Source organism: Ascidiella aspersa, chromosome 9 (genome assembly GCF_963924565.1).
Source record: "Ascidiella aspersa chromosome 9, kaAscAspe10.2, whole genome shotgun sequence".
Classification (NCBI taxonomy): domain Eukaryota; kingdom Metazoa; phylum Chordata; class Ascidiacea; order Phlebobranchia; family Ascidiidae; genus Ascidiella; species Ascidiella aspersa.
In genome coordinates this window covers 11,499,985-11,521,451 of record NC_139455.1, presented here as the reverse complement: position 1 = coordinate 11,521,451, position 21,467 = coordinate 11,499,985, and the positions used below count along the sequence as shown (strand labels likewise).

Sequence of the window (21,467 nt, the reverse complement as noted above, 5' to 3'; positions counted from 1 at the left end):
GCATTCAGCAGCAATCTCGAATTGCTTTGCACAGCAACGTGCAATTCAGATATACTACGAATTCGAGGCAGTCCAGATTTTTATACCGGCAACTGAGAAAAAGTGCCATATAAAAAGAAACGAGAGGAAACGCGCGCCAGTCCTCGCGTCAGCGAACAGCTTTGCTCCTCGCACAATAAAGAAACAACATGAGCAACGTTGACGTTTATCGTTCAAATCGGCTGCTGTGACGTACAGCACGTGCGTAGGTTAGTCTATATCCATCGGTGTTACGTCACAACGTTTTTGATTGGAGTATAGCGCCAGTTGAGTTACCATATTAGTGAGCATTTCGCCTAAGTAGTGGTATCTCTCGGCAAATATGCTAAAACATAAATTCTATTTAAATGTTTACGCATGCTAAAAATGTTTACATACCTTGTACAGAAACGCCTACTTTGAAAAGTAATTTGTCTGCATCGCGTTTTCTTAGGTAAAGGCCTAAAAACGTACAATATTCCTTGTGTTTTTGCGCACCGTGTAAACTTCTTTATCGGGCTTCCAATAAATTAAGCAAACACAGTACTAAACCTTGTTAAAACACATATTGACAACGACATTTTTATGTCAACTAAGAAAAACATTTTGATAGAAGTGCCAAAAACTGCAAGAAGCGTTGTATGCTCACCATAACTTAGTAGTCGCACTGATGTGACAATGCAAAAAAATTAAGATTAGGGTACTCCGTTAATATTCAAAAAATATTTGTTCTAATTATGCACAAATTGTTTACCAGATTTGACTGGTTCTCAAAGATAAAACAAAATCTTAACTTCTTAGTTGTGCAGAATGTTACGTTTTGCGTGAATACTTAATATTTTGCTTGCTAGCTGAAATGCAGTAGTTGACGAATTAATTGCTTTGATACAAAACATAAAATACAGAAAATTAAGCTTGATGTGTAAATCTATTCCGCAGATTAAATGATGATACCTAAAAATGTTACGAAAACTAGGTTTTTAGAAAACACAATTTTGACGTTGTGAATGCACAAAGACAAACTCTAAAGTCTAAATAATCTTGCAGCTTTTATTATCATCATATCATTAAGTCATAGAGTACAACAATAAGTTTGAGGCTGGTGATTATACGTTTTGTGTCTCTTTCGTTTTGTGGTATTTTTAGCAAATATTACACTTCGAAGTTTTACCATATAAATGCTTTGATTTAACAAATTATTAACCGTTTCCTACTTCGAAAATATAACTATAAGAATACGTATGAGTTTGTGTATTTATAGTAAAATTAGCCGAAACCATATAAATTATTTTTATTCTTATATTGTTCAAGTATACGCTTGCTTAAACACCACGAGGTCATGTAGTCTAAACCTTTCTATTTGAAAAGTGTTTGTTTCGAATGTCAACCGTGCGGCTGTATCAAAACTAAGAGCTTATTCTAGCTTTGTACTTTTACTGTAGGCATTGCGTTGCACATGCCAATAAATCACGAGCTCCAACACGCCTCTTCTGACCTCTGCAACTGCCATTAATTATGGACACGTTTGAATGCGAAGCAGGGTCAGGAACCCCATGCATGCAGCAGGACTACATCTTTGCCGGAAATAACACAAACGTTCTAACATTGCTTGGCACGCACATTCGCTGAAACTAACTTTCCACCACAAAAAGTAAAAGCAGCCTCTTTAAGTTTTTGACATTTAGATGTAATGGTTTTTATTTTATATTAAATGTATAAACCTTTAATTTAGCGATTTTTTTATTATATTACTACAATCTTTTTTTTTCTTATAAATTTCACCTATTTGAAACATGGTACCACCTATTTGAAACATGGTAAAATTATATTTTTAATTTAACCAAACGAATTTCCTAAGTTGGTAGATTTTCCCAATAGTTTGATTTTAGGTGACATTTACTTTACCCTCTTGTGGCATTATGCCCCACTCCGACCCTTAAATCGTGACAGGCACCTGCAACTCTTCCTGGAAGAACTCTCGTGCCGTGGTATGATAGGAATTGCGACGATCGCAACGAAACAAGTAATTATAGAAAGTAAAGAATTACACTGAATTGCTTTACTTAGAAAGAAAATTTTTAACGTGACAATGCAGAAATAACGTTGTTTAACATAACAAACATAAAAATGTTTAAACTTTCCTAATTCAACAACATGCGTAACTATACAAATTTTGTAAGATTTCTCAATAAATATTTGTAAATGAGTTTACGTTATTGATGACTTGAAGACGACAAGAAATGGAACATTCTTTATTAAAAGATTGCTGCGTAAAATCAAATCGTAGCGTAAGTCGTGCTGATTGCGTTTCTCCTCTTATAGCCACTGTTCACTCTAGTTTAGTCACGCACGCAATGTGTGACTAAGGCGTTTACGCACGAAATGCGTAGGGACGCACGGCAACGTCAAACTTTATTGACATGCGTCTTCGTTTTTTGGGATTACTGGTGTATGTCCTATATTAATGCTTCGTAATGCTTTTTGACGCAAGGTTTCACAAAATCCAAAGCCCAATAGTATTACACATTGCGAACTTATTTTTTTTTTAAACTAACTATACTGAAATTCCATCATATATCTTACATCAAAAATTTAGGCTGATTAGAACACATTTCAGATATGCAGTTTAAGACAAATCTCACAATCAAAACCCTTAGTATTGTAACGTTTATTATATAACACACATTTTTACGCCTTATTATTGAGCACAAACTAAGCGTCACTAGCACTTGTATGAACTGAGAACAAGTGCACGTAAATAGTTTGTCAAAATTCAAAAGAAAGGTTTAATCTGAAGCGAATTCGTCGACATTATATATCAACAGTTATTTAACAAACACGCATGCTTTATTACATTAAATTATGTTTTATAATCTGCATTATATGTTAAATGCGATAATCAAACTGAGAACCGCCAAATGATAATTTAACAACTATTCAACAATATAAACGCCAAAAATTTGTCGACAAACCTGATCCTATTCCTTTATTTTTATTGCAGAAGCATATTTCATATTGCAAATAAAATCTGTCATTGTAATACAAATAAATTCACTTTATAATATTTATTAGAAAGTTAAATCGCTAACAGCCTCACACGTGCTTGCAATAAAACCTACCCGCACCACCTTGAGCGGTACACGCAACGTATACTGAATCTGTGCGGCACACCAACGCGTGTCTAAGTCTGCTAGGCGAAATAAAACATCATTTTTTTCCGGCGAGAGTATCGCTGGCTCCTCTACCGAGCTCAATGCGCTCATATAACTCTTTAAAGCGGAATGTCTTTCGTCGATTGACGTCAAGGCAAGTATTTCGAGATTGTTCGTTGTAGGCAACGCTCATTACAGAATGTTAGTTTTAGAAGGCGGATGCTCTAAAAATAGTTTCACTGGGATGTTTCTACCAGTCCTGCAGTTCAGTTATGCTAAGTTCGACTTACAAATGGTAATAAGTATACAGTAAATAGATATTCCCTTTCAACAGGTTTTATAGTTTGTTGGTATATATTGATAGTATTCAGGACTACTTGTAATATTAAAATCAAAACTTCCAGTACATTTGCGATATAAACAAGAAACAAGGCTGCTAGGCAAATTATTTTTCGCATACCCTGCAAAATAAAAAGTTTGATTGACTTCGTCTACCAGTAGTAGTCCTAAGTACCATAATCCCTACGAGCTATCAAACAAGATTACTAAAAATAGTTAAAAGTATATATTACAGACTTGTATTCGAATAGTTGCTCTACTGGTATGTATATAGTGCATTGGAATACGTTATGCATGGTATGTTGTTGAGATTTACGATGTTACCCTGCAAAAGTTATTTTAAAGGTTTAGTGAAATGAGCCATCAACGTAATGATGTTTAGTTCTCCACATATATGATTGACAGTTCTTTTACATATTGATTGCATTTTTGCCTGTTGTTTGTAGATTACTGCTAACACACATAGCTTAGTATGGAGTGAAATATGATGGAAATTGTCAAAAAAATAATTGGTACATTACACCCTGGTGTAATGGAAAAACTAGTGTTTCTGTGTTCCAATACAGTTGCAATGTATTTCACCCGACCCTGCGCTACCAGCAAACGCGAGCCGCACAGCGATAAAAAAACGAGAGCTCTGTGGCGCAAAGGAGTGACGTAAAGCGAAGAGTGAATTGACGTCAAAGCTTTCTATTTCAGTCTGGCGGATTTCTCCCGTTAACCATTGTCTGGTTGCGGCTGAATTTAGGCGGCGGTAATTTGTTGATTTTAAGCGGTGAGCTTGAACGGCATGCAGGACAGTACCACGCTCCGCGTATGACATTTTATTTTGGTTGTTAAAAACGAAAGATTTGATAATATATGAAAAAACAAACATTACGAATTTAATCTTAAACCAAAAGGTATCTTCATTGTTACAAATAATATTTTAACAGTATGAAATAGTCTAGGTGGACATAATATAATCGATGTGCGCTACTTTAATGTCCAAATACATTAGCGATAGATTATTTTTGCCTATGTTTATTCAACTTTTAACAACCTGACTAGAATGTGTCGCACTACTTGCTTATACACAAATTTTACTCACCAGCATTTCGCGTTGTTTACGTAGTTTCACCACTAAACCCTTAACCTAACGTGAGAAGTTTGTTTAAGACGTTTCAGGCGCGCCAGAAATAGCATGCAGCCATACATTGCGTACAAGTTGTGGTACTCTACGTACCTTCCCACGCCGCTGCGTCTCTGCGTTTAAAACGTAACTGGATCAATTAGGTTTATATATATTTGTAATTGCAGTCGTAGGAAAGAAACTACACATATTGAAATCATGTTATCGTTTAATAACCACGAACCCATGTGAAAATGTGATCGTATTTGCCAGTACGGGAAATAATCAAAACAAGTTGATACGCAAATCGGAGTTGCAGAATCAGTGGTTTGAAAAAGGGCAGCGGTTAAAACGTACGTGGGGCATTGATTAGCACTGGAATTCTCTTGAACGATAGATTTACCACAAAACACGTTTCCTGAGTATAAACAGGACCGAATCCACCGAATTCGCCACAACAATGAGAATGAAATGGATATTTTTAAATGTAAGAGCTGCATTTGTACGGTTTAAATGCGGGACCGCAGGACGTAATAAAAATCGAAAAAATCTATATACCGAAAACCGCCAAACAAGTTTTCAGCTTATGACAACATAAGTTAAACATTGATAAAAATATAATATATAAAGAATTTGATTTTATTAAGTGTCATTTGAATGTGTTATTTTGAGTTACATGTTGTAGACTATATAACCTTATTGTTTTTTCGTTTCGGTTGTGGATCATATAGTATGTCGTTACTGAATATTTTGCTTATACTATTTTAAAATATTTATTCTTTGTTGTAGTTCGTATATCAAATGAATACGAAAACACATATATAAATATATTGTAATATTTGACTGCTGAGTATTTGTCAGCTAGTGGTGATAAGCCCTTTTTATGACACACGATTGCCTACCATCCTTTTAGTGACCTTACGCACTGACGTTCCGCACGTCTATATTTACTCACTGCGTGCGTCGGAACGTGTGGTCGCAACGTCGACGTAAAATCGAGCGTGCGTCACAGGTAAGAGCTCTAATCCAGAAATAGACTCATTTCCTACGCTTCGTTTGTCCAGGGCCGAGACAGCGATCAGCGGGTTTCGCGTGGCATTGTGACCTTATGGTATACAATTGTTTTTGGATTTTTGTCTATATAATATAAAAATAATAACGATTTAATTCATATTATTTGTGTATTACCGAAACTGTGGTGAACTATTTTTGGTTTAAAGAAAACAATTGCATTACATCGGTACGATAAAAGTAAAAAAACGTGGCCATTTAAATCCAGTTATAAAACATGTCATACAAGGAGAGAGAGTGCACGCAAATCCATAACATTTGCATTGTCACTCACTTTTGTAGTCTACACTACAAATGACAATTCAAATAACTCATTGTGCATGCATAAAGAACGTGCAAAGTTTAGGAATATAAGTTGGAACTTGTGCTCGCGTTCGCTAAATGCCGCCCTGCTTTATTCATAGGCATGAAATAGCGTCATGTCTAATTTATGCTTGTAATGATATTCGTGCTCTATACGTGCATTTGCACGTCATTACGCCAGTTTGACGCTCTGCGTGAGATGAGTAACCAAAATAACTATTTCTCAACATTGCTTTGCGTAGAACGTAGGATACTGCCGAAAAACGTTTATGCTGCTTGATGTTTTGAACGTAAAGGTTGACGTCAAACCAAAAATATTTTACGTTGGGATAAGCGATTCTCCAATCCAGTCTCGCGGTACTTGTCAAGCCTTTACAAAGCAGCTATCAAAGTAAATAGAACGGTACGCTAGACATTGTCGCTTCTTTGTTGAGTGGAATTTCATCCATGCGCAACTATCTTGTAGACGTCAATAGGTAAACAATTGTGCCACAGACGTATGCTTAGGCTATTTCTCCACTGGAACAATTCAGTAGGCTACAAAACTGCAATAAATGTGACAAAGATTTTATATAGCTGTTTCACAACAAATTTTTTAATGCCATTTTAAAACGTTCACTGACAAATACCAAAATTATAAGGATATGTAAAATAACACAGGATATTTTATAGGCTATAATCGAATTTAGATAACAAGCTTAGAACCTTCCACCCGCGGGCCAAATGGGCCTGTGGACCGCCAATGCCTCCAAAATAGCCCGATATAGCTAAACTATATTGGTTAAATATCTGCTAGTTACAACTCGCTCTTTTTTCGCTATTTAAAGCATATATTATAACTATAGGCGATTATGTTTTGACTTGTTGAAAATTTTGTCAAAATTTACCTGTTAGGTCAAAATTTGTAAAAATAATTTAAGTCAAAATCGTTTACAAAATTCGCAAAAATCGTTTACCAGATTAACAAAAACTGTAACGGGCTTTTATAAAGTATCGCTCAGTTTAAAATTTTATTAAAATTAAGATTTTAATTGCAACCAACATATTTTACTATAATATGTCTTCATTAGAGCAATATACGGTACGGTATATACAGGCCTGGTTTATCGCATTAGGTTCACGTCGAACTTGGTTTGTGCTTCAGATAATTGTGTTTTCCTAATTTGGACAAATGCATTGAACAGTATTTGATGTTACTTATTTATGTGGTGATTTGAAATTATTCCATGTGCTGTTTGATATTATGCCAGCTTTGTTATTTTTCTGCTTTATTTTTTCCTCGTATTTCAACCAAACTGTTTTTACTTAACAATTTTCAAAAAACGACGCGGGATGTTTTTTGGCATTTTAGCTGTTGTCTGTCGTTTTGATATGCCAAAAATATCAACTAAGCATTTTCTAGAGTTTTGGATAAACCCGAAAAAATAACTGATTTGTATTTCACCGGTCGTCAATAAAACTTAAGTGCCGACGACGCTAAGACACTAAATATACAACAATGCGTTGTTTAAATTACTGTATTCCTAATGGGTTTAAATTTTGTAAAAAAAATAATTTTAGGCTAAAATTTGTGACAGTTGGAATTTTGTAGGTCAAAATTTCTCATTTTTTTATGTCAAAAATAATCGCACTAATGCCGACCATTGCTGTATGTAAACTAGTAGCATGTTTTCCAACCTTTTGTACTAGCGCCCCCTTTGGCTGGACAGACTTTTTTAAACGCCCCCCATGTTACAACAAATCCGGGGATGTATTTAAGATCGGATTGGGAGGCTACATAATAACTTTAAAATATAACTTTGGAAAATCATGTTTTAAAACTAGTAACTTTATTAGAGTTTAAATAAATTCTGCGAATTAATGTCGGGGGCTTAACAAATTTTGAAGAAAGAAAATTAAAGCTACTTAAATTAGCTAAACATTTTAACTTTAAAGCGAAAGCACGACGAAACACATTTAAAAATTAAAGCGAATCGAAACAAATGCTACCATGAAGCCAAAAAAGATTTGCGCTAGACGGACGACGGACGTGTATGCGAATTTAGTCTAAATTAGCCTGTAATTTAGTGTTGATGATTAAAAATTATGGGTTATTAAATAGATTGAACAAAATCTAATCAATGATTAGAGGCAAATGAACACTAATACGATAGCATTTTAAGTATACCGTACTTTAGTCGTAATAATTTTAACTAAACGTTGATGTATTTTTTTGTTATTTGAAATAGTTAAAATGGAAAAATCATAACAATAACAAGTTTATTAAAGCTCATGATGCACCTTTGTGTTTTTAAAATCTTTTAAAAATTATATAGTTTTTTTATTTTAATTATATAGATTGACATTATTTGAAACCAATTGCTTAAATGCAAATAAATCTAAGCATTTTAGTGCATACTTTTGCCCCTTTTTAATGCAATGTAAACATAAAAAATAGGTGTAACAGCATTGACATTCGGTGTGTAGTGTGTAGTCACAGCCCAGTGAGATCAATGCAACCAATTTCGCTAAAATCTATACATATTTTTCGTGTTATGTACTTTATATTGCTCGTTATTTTATCAACTTTACCCTGGGATATACAAGGCTTTTTATGTATAGTGTTCACTACACAGTAGAACTTGCCTAAGTCGTCGCCAATTTGTTATGTATGCCTCTTGACAGTTAACAAAGTACGTTAAGGAGCAGACAACAAACTTGGTCTCTTTCGAGTTGGCTACCATGTTCTACTAGCTTAAACAGTAAATTTTATAATAATAATTGTAGGCTAACAAGAATTTTCTAAACAAAAATGGTGTAGTTGTATCGTGATTTACCTAGTATAATTCGCGATACCATAAAGTTTTATGACGCCTCCTAATGTGGGTTTGGCGGACCCATCCCCAAACCAAAAAAATACTCACAACGCCCCTCCCTGTAACTATTTATCACTGTGGTAAAACAATAGACGTCCACCCCTGCTTAATCGTCGTTTTCTGCCATTCGTTTTGTCTTGTCTCTTTTTTATCGCATTCGGTTTGTTGTGTTGTTGGATAACAAAATTAAAAAATAAACGTCAGTAAATTTTACATAACTTATATTTTTACTAATTCAAAGTCCCATATCACTTTGGCTACAGAGAAAGGGTTAAAAATTCCCACACACGGGGAAAGCATATGCAAGCCATAAATCCTAACAAAAAGATGTCGCTGTACAGGCCCAAGATTGCCACCAACTGGCCACTTTATTATTTGCGCACCCTATGCGGGCCGAACACACCTGGTTGCACCTAAGTATTAGTTGAGCCGCCATAAGGTCCGTGGTTATTATTTATTTAATTTGTCACGCCATAACTTGACGTAACAAAACCAGTACCCTCTCATACGCAATAGTCGACTGCAAATAAAGTCTAATCGAAGTGCGAAGAAAATGCATTTATTCGGTTTAAATTGGGAAAGTTTTTTATTTTAGAAAGATACTTGACGCATTGGACAAAAAAAAACACAATGCTATATAAAGCGATGTTTCACCTATTAGGGCAATTTTAACAGCAGGTTGGTGCATGTCAAATTTTTCGAAACATATGGTTTTAAATTTAAACCATTAATCCACAAACAATTTTCAGAGTTTAACTTAAATTTTACTTGTATTTTTTAAAGTATTTCATGTACCATAAGTAACAGGCAATTAGTTACTTAATAAATTGCGTAGCTCAAGGGTGTTAAACCTATCAAAATTACTTTACCGTGAGCCAAACAATATCCTAACATCATAAAACAAGTAATACAAGAAACTGCAGTTTTTGATCGATCTAGTGCACGAGCACGGTATTTGAATTTAATTAAAAAAAATTTATTCTGCTCAATTTAAGGGTATTCATTAGGTTACTTTTGGCAAATAACTTGTCAGGGCCTTTAACTTCACAGCTGTTTTGCTGCGCAGAAACCAAATAAAACGTACAAGCGAAATAACCAAAAATCAAAGGCGCACATCATTGGGCTAAAAATCCTTTTAATGGGCTATAACACGTGAGAAAATAAAACACTATTCACACACCCCCTTTTTTTCCATTTCCATAGTTAAACATGGCAACATATAGTTTCCGAAGTTAATGACCGGTTTGGTTCTGGTTTGGGCAATGTTTATACCGGTACGGTAATGTAAAATGACACTTCAAAATAAGACGTTTCTGCGAACCCTTAAAAGTATTTCTAATTTTTACACCGTCGCCACCTAGAAACTCAGATTTTGTCAATAGTAGTAGCTGCTCTTCGCCCAATACATTTTTATAATTCCGGCTTATAAATATATGAACCAAGTGTTTTCAATGCATTTAATTTAAAATGTGTTTCGAGTAGAGCGCGAGTAGAGAAAATTACTGAATTTAAATACATGGAATATTACTTATGTCGTTATCTTCCGAAGTAGGTTATAATACGTGTCGTTTAGAGTATAGAAGTACACAATTGTTTGCCGTTCATATTATTAGAAAGCAATGCGTCTTCCTTTATTGTAACAGTTTCAATTTTTTGCAACTCGGTATAATGCTGGTAATTCTGAATTTCCGGTCGCTCTTTCTTTAACGATGATTCTCCTGTAAAACGCCTTTGGAGTGTTTTTTCACTTCTGTGAACATGACTTTCTTGGTTTCTGATGCTACCATGTGACTCTGTCTTTAAGTTACTGTAAAGACAAAAATAACGGTTTTATTTAATTGTGTTTGTAGATTTATGAGCAAAATATTTAACAAAAGAAAGCCTTTAAATTAAATGTGCGTAAGTAAGCATCATAATTGTTAATTAGTTGGGCAGTCTGTTTGTATCTTATTCAATACTTTTTGGACATGGTAATTAATAATTAACCAAATTTAACGACAAATTTAGATCTACATCAGACCCCTTATCCAACCGCTTCCACTCTAACAAGGGCTCACCCTTTTCCGCATGTCACCATTTTAAAAGCTATTCTTTGGATAATGTTTGAATATAGAAGTGGATTGAGTGCGCTGTTTATTGGAAGTAGAACAACAGCAGATACGGCGTACGCCTGAAACACATTGTAATGAAAGACAAATAAAGTATGACGGAAATAAGTAAATAGTGAGTAGCCTATGATGCCAGGTATGAAAAACTGGCTGTTTAAGCATTGAACGATCAAATGCTTGAAAAGCTAGGAGTTGTGACATTAAAATAATGAAATAAAACCTTAATAGCATGATCTCACGAATCTATGTTTACTTCAGAAAAAACGTAAAATCCTGTCATTTCTAGTTTGAACGAAAAATCGAGCTACAGTTAGACGCTAAATAGGTACTCTAGCAACGTGTGATAAAAATCTACATGAATGCCGGCTTAGTGGGCAAAATTGTACAATGGAGTTGCGTAAACAATTTGCATTAAATTGGAAAAAACTCTCTTGTTATAGTTTGGTACCCATGACGATTAAATTACACCCTACAAGCAGCACCTTTTAAAATGAATATAATTTTGCGCAAACTAAAGTCATCCCAAAACTATATTTTTGGCAATTTTACTTTTGTAAATAAAAAAATTCTCGCGCTTTAGGCGAATCACATTATAGATATTTTTAGTCCAAAGACGTCCTAACTTGATCGAAACGACTGCGTTCTTTTTGTGTTTACAATGCGTTACGCCTTCTCCTAAATAAAAGTTGGGACAACTCAAAACTTAAATAACGCATATTTATGGCTTCGCGCGAACGCTTTGTCCCTTTACGATTAAACTTTGTTTGGTGCATTTCTCTTGAGTGAAAAAAATGGTTTGGCACGGTTGCTCATAAACGCGCAGCATGACAAAACGTAATATGTTTAAAAAATCTACTGAGTATTAAACGCAATCTAATCTTACGTTTTCATTTATATTGTTTCCAAGAAGGGAAAAGAAGGCCATTATGCAGATTGGAAGCCAACAGATGAGGTCGCTCAGCACCAAGTATGAAATACGTCGAAGCATTAAGGTTTGTCTGTTTACAAAAAGAAAAACTTTGCAAGTGCCGGGTAATTAATATAGATCAATATAGCTGCTAATTTGCAATAGCTTTAAATAAAAATATAATTTTGTAAATACATTTATAGCTTTCAATTTCTCTGATCCCTGCGATTCTCAAAATGTGTGTCGCGGTATTTGTAATTTCGAAAAACAACATATGCGTTTTACAAATATGCCGGCAAGCAATCGAAACTTCACACAAACCATTTTATTATATAACACGTGGTTCCCAAACTATGATACGCGAAAGCCTCCGAGGAGGTACGCGAGCACCTTAATAAATTCATTTACCCAGTCATCGTAAATTATCTATTTGTCACCTTTATAAGTATTATATTTGAGTTTACCCAAATGAAACAGCACGTGGAATTTTAGGTGCTATTCTATTTTGAATTATAAATCCATGGTGGGGGGTCCCACTGAAATTTGAGAAAAAAGTGTTTTTTTGAACAAACCTACTGTGTAAGCTTCCTTATGCCTAATCAAAGTGTGTTAAGATACGGTCCGTGTGACAGAAGTAATCATTAGACTTGACTAATATACAAGAAATCACCTAATCCAGGTACCTGACTGCGTCCAACGCAAGACAAATCTGTGACCTGCTTGACAGTAAAAGTTACTCGCGAATGCAATACTCCAATAGAAAGAGATTCATTTTTTTATAAATTTATTTTCAAATAAAAATATTACGAAGCCTATCGCTTGAGACGTGGGATCATTGTCACGCATCCAGTCCTGCACCGTTGAATTATTAAAATCATCATACAAAAAGTTAAATATTTTACTACTAAAGCTTGTGCCGGGTTGCGCACCCCCGTTTTAGGTCCAACGAAAAAAATATTGCAAATTATTCAAGTTTTCTTTTTCTGGATAAACAAAATAATTAGCGCTAAAATTTGTAATCATTAAGAAAATCCATCTTGGTATCCTGACAAAATGTTTTCACAGGCCGCGTGTTTGCGACCCATGCCCTATTATAAATAACAATAAAAAAATCTACTTAAGAAAGATTACTTCGTGAGGGAAGAAACGGGATGATATTATCATTTAGCACTGGTATAAAACATGCCGAACAATTAAATGGTAGCAGAGAACTAGTTTAATTAAAGTGTCACTTGCAAAAAAATCTCAACACAAGCGAGCTGCAAAATTAGCGGAGTCAAATAAAATAGGTAAAGTCAAAAAAGATGTCGGCGAGTCATACACCACCTGTGGCGTACAGTTTGAAACGACCGGTTTACCTGTTTTTTCTTGTATGAACCGAGTTGGTTTTATAAAAAATGTAAAAATAGGAAGCAACGATGAATAGAAATGCTACGAAGATCAACGAGACGATAACCTACAAATAAACAAAACTCAATGGGATATGCGATATTTGTAATAAATGTTTTTTGTTTTAATTAACTTTTAGTCACGTCACCACGTAGTTATCATTAAAAAAGAAACAAGAGTCAACGAGTTCAAAGTTCAAACCATAAAACTATTTCGTGAAATCACAAGTTTAAATATAAAATTAAAAACGGTACCGTAGGACGGCCTCAATTATAATGGTACGCAGAGAAACGCCACATTTTCGTAAGTAATAAGCTCAAATGTTACTTAGACTAGTCCTAAGGCTATATTAAACTTACTAGTGATTGGATCCAACCCACGTCACTTGTGGTCACATAAAGTTTAGGCATACAGACGCTGTGTTCACTGTAGTAACCAAATTCTCCACGTAAAGTCTCATTACTACTGAATATACCTGTTATGGCCGTTGTTAAATTTTTCCAATGCATGTTGAGTAACGAATCCTGTCATAAGAGTACATTTTATTCACGTGTTCGAAACCGCAAAATATTAAACACTCAGTGCGGCAGCGAGCGTGTAGCGTGTATATATATCAAAAGTTTTTAGTTTATTGCAGTGAATACTGTATTATTTTTGAAAGCTTACTTTTTACCAGATTTTGATATTACTTCTAGGGCGAAGGAACGAATGGCTAAACATTGGAATGATTTTACGTTAATTTGGAGGATTCGCTAGTTCGGTTAGAGAAGAGGTGCACAACCCTGCAGCCTGCTTCGGCAATACGTATACTAAAATTTGGACGCTAAAGAGAAGGTTAGCATGGACCCTAACATGATACTGACAAGTGATACGCAAAATACTATCGTTTTATTATGAGCAGTGTTGCAAATGCGTCTGTGTAGCAGTGGTAAAAAATATATTTAAAAACAATGTCAATCCTGAAACCAACTAAACGTAATTTTTAGCGCGCGATTTACTTAGTTAGGCCTAATTACACATCTACTCGTTTGAGAACGATTTAAAAAATTAGATAAATAAGACGTCACACATAGGTATCGGGCATACACCGATGCTTTTTTATCAGACATCCCTACTGCCGGCTGTGACAATAATAAATACTGTTAATGCAGTCGTCAATAGCTAAAGGGTGGTACACCCTTGGGTTAGAGCAGTGTTTCTTAACCTTTGGTAACCTGTCGAACCCCTATGTTATTCTGCAAGTTTTCGTCAAACCCCAAATTTTCGCTCAGTATTCGTTTCTTCCTCCTAGCAGCTGAAACTGGGCATAAACAAATTAAAAAATTGCATTTATATAGGTTTAATTGGCCAAACTTTCAATTTATAACATTACATTGATTACACCTGGCACATAAAAAAAAATTCGAATTTAGCTTGAAATAACAGAATTTATGTTTCAGGGGACGTTCTGGCCGAACCCCTGAAACAGCTGCGTCGAACCCCAAGGGTTATATTGAAACATTGTTAAGAACCAGGGCTTTGGAGCCGGAGCCGTGTATTTTTAACGGAGCCGGAGCTCTACGTGAAATTTAAATGGAGATGGAGCTGGAGCCAGTTGTTTTAAAAAAAGCTCCGGCTCCGATGTGTTTCATCAGATGCTATCAAATTTAACAGCAACGTTTCACAAAATTAATTTGCCAACAGGCTGAGCAGAGCAGTCAGCTGCAAGCGATGATACTGACTTCTGACTGGCCCGCCCATTTGATAGTTTTCCAAGTATTTAAATCAGCTTTAAATGGTGTAAGTTATACTTTACAAGTAAAAGGTCTATATCAGGTGGTACGCGAGCAGGATAATAAATTCTTATCAATGTAAATGATCTGTTTTATTTTGCAAAATAAAGTTAAACATGGAATGCCATGTGCTGTTGTATTTTAAGTAATAGTTGCGTCGTATGTTGATGCTTTGAATTATAAAATCACGTTTCTTTGTGACGTTATAGTATGCACAGTAGTTTTAGCACTTAGCAGTTACTCTGTCTCTGTAGTAGGTTTTATTACGAGAAGTCAGTTTAGTATAAGTTAGTTGTATTTTAGCTCTTTAGTCTTGTTGAATACTAGCAAGCCTACCATGTCAAAACGAAAGTATAGCAAATAAGCTTTTACAAGTTTTCTAAATGTAGAAGGTACAAGAACATTGTAAGAAACAAAAAATTGTACGCGAGTAGATAAAGTTTGGGAACCACTGTTGTAGCCAATAGCCATTGATACAGCAGGAAAGTTGTGGATATTTACCTTTGTTTAGTGCATGCTGTAGCCTACCATGCTTTTATTTTTAGTAGGTTACTGGACACTGGTATCTTGTGATTAGATTTTCTACTTCAGGGGTTCCCAAGCTTTTAATGATCTCGTACCACTTGGACGCTCTGGAGCGTCACGCGTACCACTTGCAGAAAATTAATTTGATCGAACCCTATTTTTAGCTTACAACTAGCATTATTCAACGCTATTTGTAGCTTAAGCTATAAGACAGTAGACTATATTTATCAAGAGCAATAATTTGACATAATTAACGCCCACTGTCCAAACAGCGTTGTACGCTTTACAAAGCAACTGTGTTCCTTGTCAATAATTGACATGGCCTGTATTTTGAAGATCGCATTGTTTCGAAACTACAGGAATAGTTACGTAACAATAAGAGTGGGCTTCGGGGAATTATTTTTATGTAAGTAAAACCAAAAAACAAAATATAAAGTTGTGTAAAACGGAAGCTACGCGTACCACAGGTTGGGAACCCCTGTTCTACTTAGAGGAGTTAGAACTAATCCATACTTCAGTGTTTTGTTAGTGAATATTTTGAAACGCTAGATATTGCAAATTAAGTGTTCATCCTTAAAACCTTAGTTTTTGGCGTAATGGAGCCGGAGCTGGAGCTAACCTACGATAAAAGAGAGCTCTGGAGCTGGAGCCGGAGCAATTTAAAATTTACGCCTGCTCCAAAGCCCTGTTAAGAACCACTGGATTAGAGTGACAAAACGCTTGTGAGCAATTATGTAAATATGTCGCATCTTACTTCCTCTATTGGATTTATGTTGGAGTAGTTTCGGAAAACATTGAGGTCGTTCAAATAGAAAAGTGGAAGTTTCCTGATGAACTCAAGCAGAACTTTTCGATCTACTAAATCGTGCAAGAAGTAGGAGTTGTGTCGTATCCAAGTGTGAGAAACATACCATGATGAAATCGGTTTTATAATTGGGAGAATCGCTGAAAAGAATCGTATTGGGGTTTACCTTGCAATTAACAAGTTTTTTAGTGATTTTTTTTACCTATAAATATGGAAATTGTCCACGCCCCAATTGCGAAAATCAGTGCCGTAACGTAGCTTACATGCTGGCACTTGAAAGGTCGGACTACACCGTAGAGTCTGTAGGCAGTTAAAATCACCAAAATCAATACTGATGCCACACAGGAGACTACGGTTAGCGATCCAAGTAAGGAACAAGTAGTTGAACTTCTCCAGGATTTGTCCTCCTGACAATACCGGCCTGAAGTTTGTAAGGCAGAAATTCCAAGAATGATTAAATATATTCCCATGATGAGATCGGCTAATGCCAAGTTGAAGACTAATACGTGGTTGACTTTGGCGAATGGTCGTTTGTTCTTAAACCGGTCGGTTGCCAATAGGAGATCATAGAGGGTTTCACATAGCACAGCGAAGTTACCTTAAACATTCGAAATAAAGTAACTCGACTCATTTCAATTTTTATTAAAACATTAATTCTTTTGTGGTTTTAAAATAATTATTTAAAAACGAAAATAATTCGTGTACTGTACATTGTTGGTGCAAGCTTATCGCCGTTAAACAGTGTACGTAATTTTAGGGCCAACATTTTACTACTTATTATAAATTATCAGAACTGGTTGCCAAAAAGAAAAATATTTGATATACTATCGTGCTAAAACGTTGTAAAATAGTTTGCAAATAACAATTAACAAGTTAAAACTTTGCCACTTTGATGTTTTGTGTTTTTCTTTTTAGACAACAAGATACCTATCAGCGATAGACCACCCATAATCCAAATAAGATATCTAAGCACAGGATCTCGTATCATGTGTTCTCTTGATGCGAATACGTCACCATCAAAACTACTTGGTGGACATTCATCACTTCCATCAACACAATCTGCCTTGCCATCCATAATACCACGAAGCGGAACAAAAAACGGTTCACCTAGATGGATATTTATTTTAAAGATGCTTTCTTTTTTTTAAAACGTTTGAAAAACTATTTTAAATAACTTACTAAAGACTATTTTTGACAAGTGAAAAGGATAAACCATAAACCAACAGGATATTTTTAATTGTGGCGTACTTTCCGTTGAATAAAGTTGGCGTATATGTACAGTAAACCCTAAAAGTGTAATAAAATATATAGAAGTCCTTGATTCAGTTTTAAGATGGAGACTTTCCAAGTATTGATAAATGCCTTGGGTTAGTGTCCCACATCTAAAGGGGTGGCTGATCGGATGCAATTTACGCCTTCATATAAAGAGGTAACATAACACTAAAATTTGCTTGAAGTTGGCATAAAATAAAAGTGGTCCATTTTATTGAAATATTCTTTGTTTGTCACTTGTGTGAAGCCAGTATTGTTGCTGGTGTTAAAAAACTTCAACAACCCATTTTACCTCCTACGCAATAAAAGTGATCTGTGCAGTTGAATTCGTCCAGCATATTGTTGCAATCAATTTTTCCATTGCATATCTATAAGTTTAAACATCAGTTTCACTATATACCTGATTTTTATTAGAAAAAATGGGAAGGCCGTTGCAAAAAGTTAAACTCAAATGCAAACCTGTGATGGAGATATGTGAATCTGACGTTTACCGGTTGTCGATACTGTATCATTACAGTAAATGCGGTTCGGGCATTCCATTTCATCTTCACCTCCAGGGCAATTTTTGGTTTGTCCATCGCATATTTCCGAATACTTTAATAGACGTCCGCTAGACATACACGTATAAAATGTCCTACGAATCGAAGTTTTACGTTAACAAATCACAATTACAGTTCAAACAAAGTTGTACAGTATATACTTACACCATAAATCCAAATTCGCTCTCGGCCGAATGTACGTAATTACAAAACTCCGGAAGAGGGTGTTCACAAGACAAACATTCATCTTCGAAATTGGTACACTCCGGTCTCCCGTCACAAGCAAATGCCATTCGTGTACGATTCTTGTCATAGTCTACCAAACGATTATATGCTATATTACATACAAAATTCAATAATGGCCTAAAGCGAATTTCCGTTGGTAAGCACGTTTTAGTAGGCTGTTCTCTGACGACTTACCTATTGAATGACATGCAAAGTTTGGTTGGCAAAGGGAAACTCCACTCACTGCACAATCTATTAATTGCGGGCAGAATAACTCATCTTCACCATGGTGACAATCTAAAATGCCATCACAAACCTATGTAGAACAATAAATAAGGGTTTTTCGAAAAACAATTAATTCATTTTAGTAGTTCTTTGCCTTTTTTCAAACTTTTTGAGTACGACCCAAATTTAAGTTTTTTGAACATCTCGCGACCAAAGACAAAAAAATTTAGTATTTATATAAGGTTAATATTTAGTCAATCTATTTAGCTTAAATATAGTTCCGTGATCAACTACACTTGTTTTGTGAACTTAAATAATTTATTAAATGAGGTGACTTGTATAATGTCTAAGCCACCTAAACCGCGCGACCCATAGATTGGGAGCCACTACACTAGAGCAAGGCTGTCCAACCTGCGATCAGAAGGATAAATATTAAAACTAGTTTTCGATTTAAAAGACGTTTCGCGGACCACTTTTAATTTATTTTCGGATCCAATTTTGAGAACCACTGTGCTAACCTGTAGTCGGGAAATGCATTTATCGTCGCAGCGTAGATCACCAATGGCACAAAATTTACATGATTCAGAGGCGACATCTACAGACGTGTGTCCGTAACAAAGTTGCTGACAAGTATCAGGCGATTTTTCGCAAAGACATTCGTCTGACAGAAGCACACAATCAAATATACCATCGCATTGCTTTTCACCTGAAAATATTTGTTGGAACAACATAAATATTAAAAAAGATTTTGTTGTCTGAATTTGAAAAAAACTATATACCTGGAATTGTTCTGCTTTCTCCAATACATTGAAAGTATGTATTATGTAATAAAGTTGCGTGTAAAACTTTTAGGAAAACATCTTGTTTACTCTAAAAATACAAAAAAGGAAAATACAGCCTCTTAAATCGCTTTGTACGACCAATTGACTGAAAGACTGTAACGAAACGGTTTAAAAACCACGGAACGAAGTACACCCCGTGAGAATTCCAAGTATAAATTTATTGGCAAATATATCACTATGAAAAACTCATAATACATTTAGAAAGTAGCACAACAAATAAAATATGGTGTAAAAAAGTGCTAGTTGCTGTTATCGCAAATCGAAATCCAAGCTATACTTTAGCCCAAGGCAAAAATATAAGTTCGCATAATTTACAGCTCATCCAAGATAAAATTTGTTTGAAGTTTTTCCTATAATTATTTGATGCCATCATATCGTGCCAGATTAAGGGGTACACGTTAAGCAACTTTCGCTGTATGGTATTAGTATTAGGTAGATAAAGTAAAAGGAGGTCCGGCTTTATTGACTTTCCTAATCGCGACGGGATAAATTGATTTGTTGGTTCGTTAAATACAATGAAAAAACGACTTGTTGAAATTTGCATTTCTTGTAAAAATTGCATTGAACTCGTCAGTACTCTCTTTAATGCCTATAGTCTTTATTCTAAATCTATATTCTGGAGCAGTGCTTTCAACCTTTTTGCTGGAATGGAACCCTATATGGAAACATTCCACTGGCTCGAGGAACCCCAGTGCAATAATTCCACTGGCTCGAGAACCCCAGTGTAATAAACACACCTCAATTAGCTAAACAATTTAAAAATTGCGGAACCCTTAAACTGTACTAGCGGAACCCTGGTTGAAAACCACTGTTCTAGAGTCTAGTCAATTTTTATTTAAAAAAAAACGAATTTTTCTTATGGTAAGTTTTATCATTGTACAATGTATTGTACATAACTGGTTCGTAATTCACATTAAGATAAAAGAAAGAAGTAAAAATATACAATTCGTGTAAGTACGAAATAATATACAATTTAGCAAAGTAACGGATGTCAAAATGCCATGTTATTTCATTTGTATCAAACTTACGAGCTGGGTGAACAAGTGACTCGTTTGCACCATCGTGCGACTACTTATTTTGTCCATGTCCCTGTCGCAATCACCAACAGAATCGTTTACAATAGAAAGTGGAAGAAGGCAAGTTCTAGTGACTGGGTGGCGTGTTTTTACACATGTAAAAGTTTCTCCCAATAAACTGTGCTCATCGCTGTTGTCTAAACAGTCCATATCTCCATCACAGACCTACACCAAAACAACGAAATCACGTTTTTTTATTATGGACATTTTAATCTATGAAAGTAAGAAAAGCAAACGAAATCAAGTTAACTTAAACTACTAAATCAATATACTTAAACGCCTAAAAACGGCAGGTAACCTGCTAACCAGATCGGGATAGAGGCCGGACTAAGGACTCGACGGAATGGGTTTAATTAAGGAAAGTAGGCGTACCGAATTCCAATAAGATTACTCAAGGCCCGATTAGACCTCCATCTAAAACACTTTTCTAAATTTTTGCCTTGTGGAGCCGTGGCCAATTATAACTAAAGATAATAATGATGACTAGGGCGATTATTTTTGACCTAAAAAATGAGAAATTTTGACCTAAAGGTATATTTTTGGCATATTATATACAACTACTGTATACCTATTGGAAATCCATTAATTTAAACAACATATTGTTGTTTGAAGTACTACATTAGTGTGTTGGTGACATCAACCACACGTTTTAGATGTTTTACTGACGACCGGTCGCGAACACAAATCAGTTATTTTTTTGGAGTTCAACCTAAACTCATGAAAATGCTTAGTTGATATTTTTGTTATTTGAAAAAGAACAAACAAACAAGACGCTGGTTATTTTAGACAAATGTTGTACAGTTAAATACAAAAAAAAAATTCAACAAACATCTAGTTATCAATATAGGAAATGGGATAATTGCAAATAACAAGCAGAAAAATACAGCAAATACTGTTCAATACATTTGTCCAAATTAGAGTAACTATGTAATG

The 21,467-nt window shown here is 35.1% G+C and overlaps 1 protein-coding gene across 1 annotated transcript in view; it reads right to left on the bottom strand.

Moving 5' to 3' along the window:
- Nucleotides 1-10,902: 10,902 nt before the first annotated feature.
- LOC146133000 (uncharacterized) overlaps nt 10,903-21,467 on the bottom strand; it is a 37,160-nt gene continuing 26,595 nt past the window's right edge. Inside the window, exons 12-25 of the mRNA XM_083397623.1 lie at nt 20,487-20,699; nt 19,396-19,486; nt 19,135-19,322; nt 18,587-18,707; nt 18,332-18,482; nt 18,087-18,261; nt 17,920-17,995; nt 17,283-17,462; nt 16,558-16,953; nt 16,305-16,495; nt 13,613-13,777; nt 13,223-13,320; nt 11,841-11,955; nt 10,903-11,019 (exon numbers count right to left, since the gene is read on the bottom strand). Of these exons, the coding sequence (XP_083253749.1) occupies nt 10,903-11,019; nt 11,841-11,955; nt 13,223-13,320; nt 13,613-13,777; nt 16,305-16,495; nt 16,558-16,953; nt 17,283-17,462; nt 17,920-17,995; nt 18,087-18,261; nt 18,332-18,482; nt 18,587-18,707; nt 19,135-19,322; nt 19,396-19,486; nt 20,487-20,699 (2,277 nt within the window). The remainder of the gene's footprint in view (nt 11,020-11,840; nt 11,956-13,222; nt 13,321-13,612; nt 13,778-16,304; nt 16,496-16,557; nt 16,954-17,282; nt 17,463-17,919; nt 17,996-18,086; nt 18,262-18,331; nt 18,483-18,586; nt 18,708-19,134; nt 19,323-19,395; nt 19,487-20,486; nt 20,700-21,467) is intronic.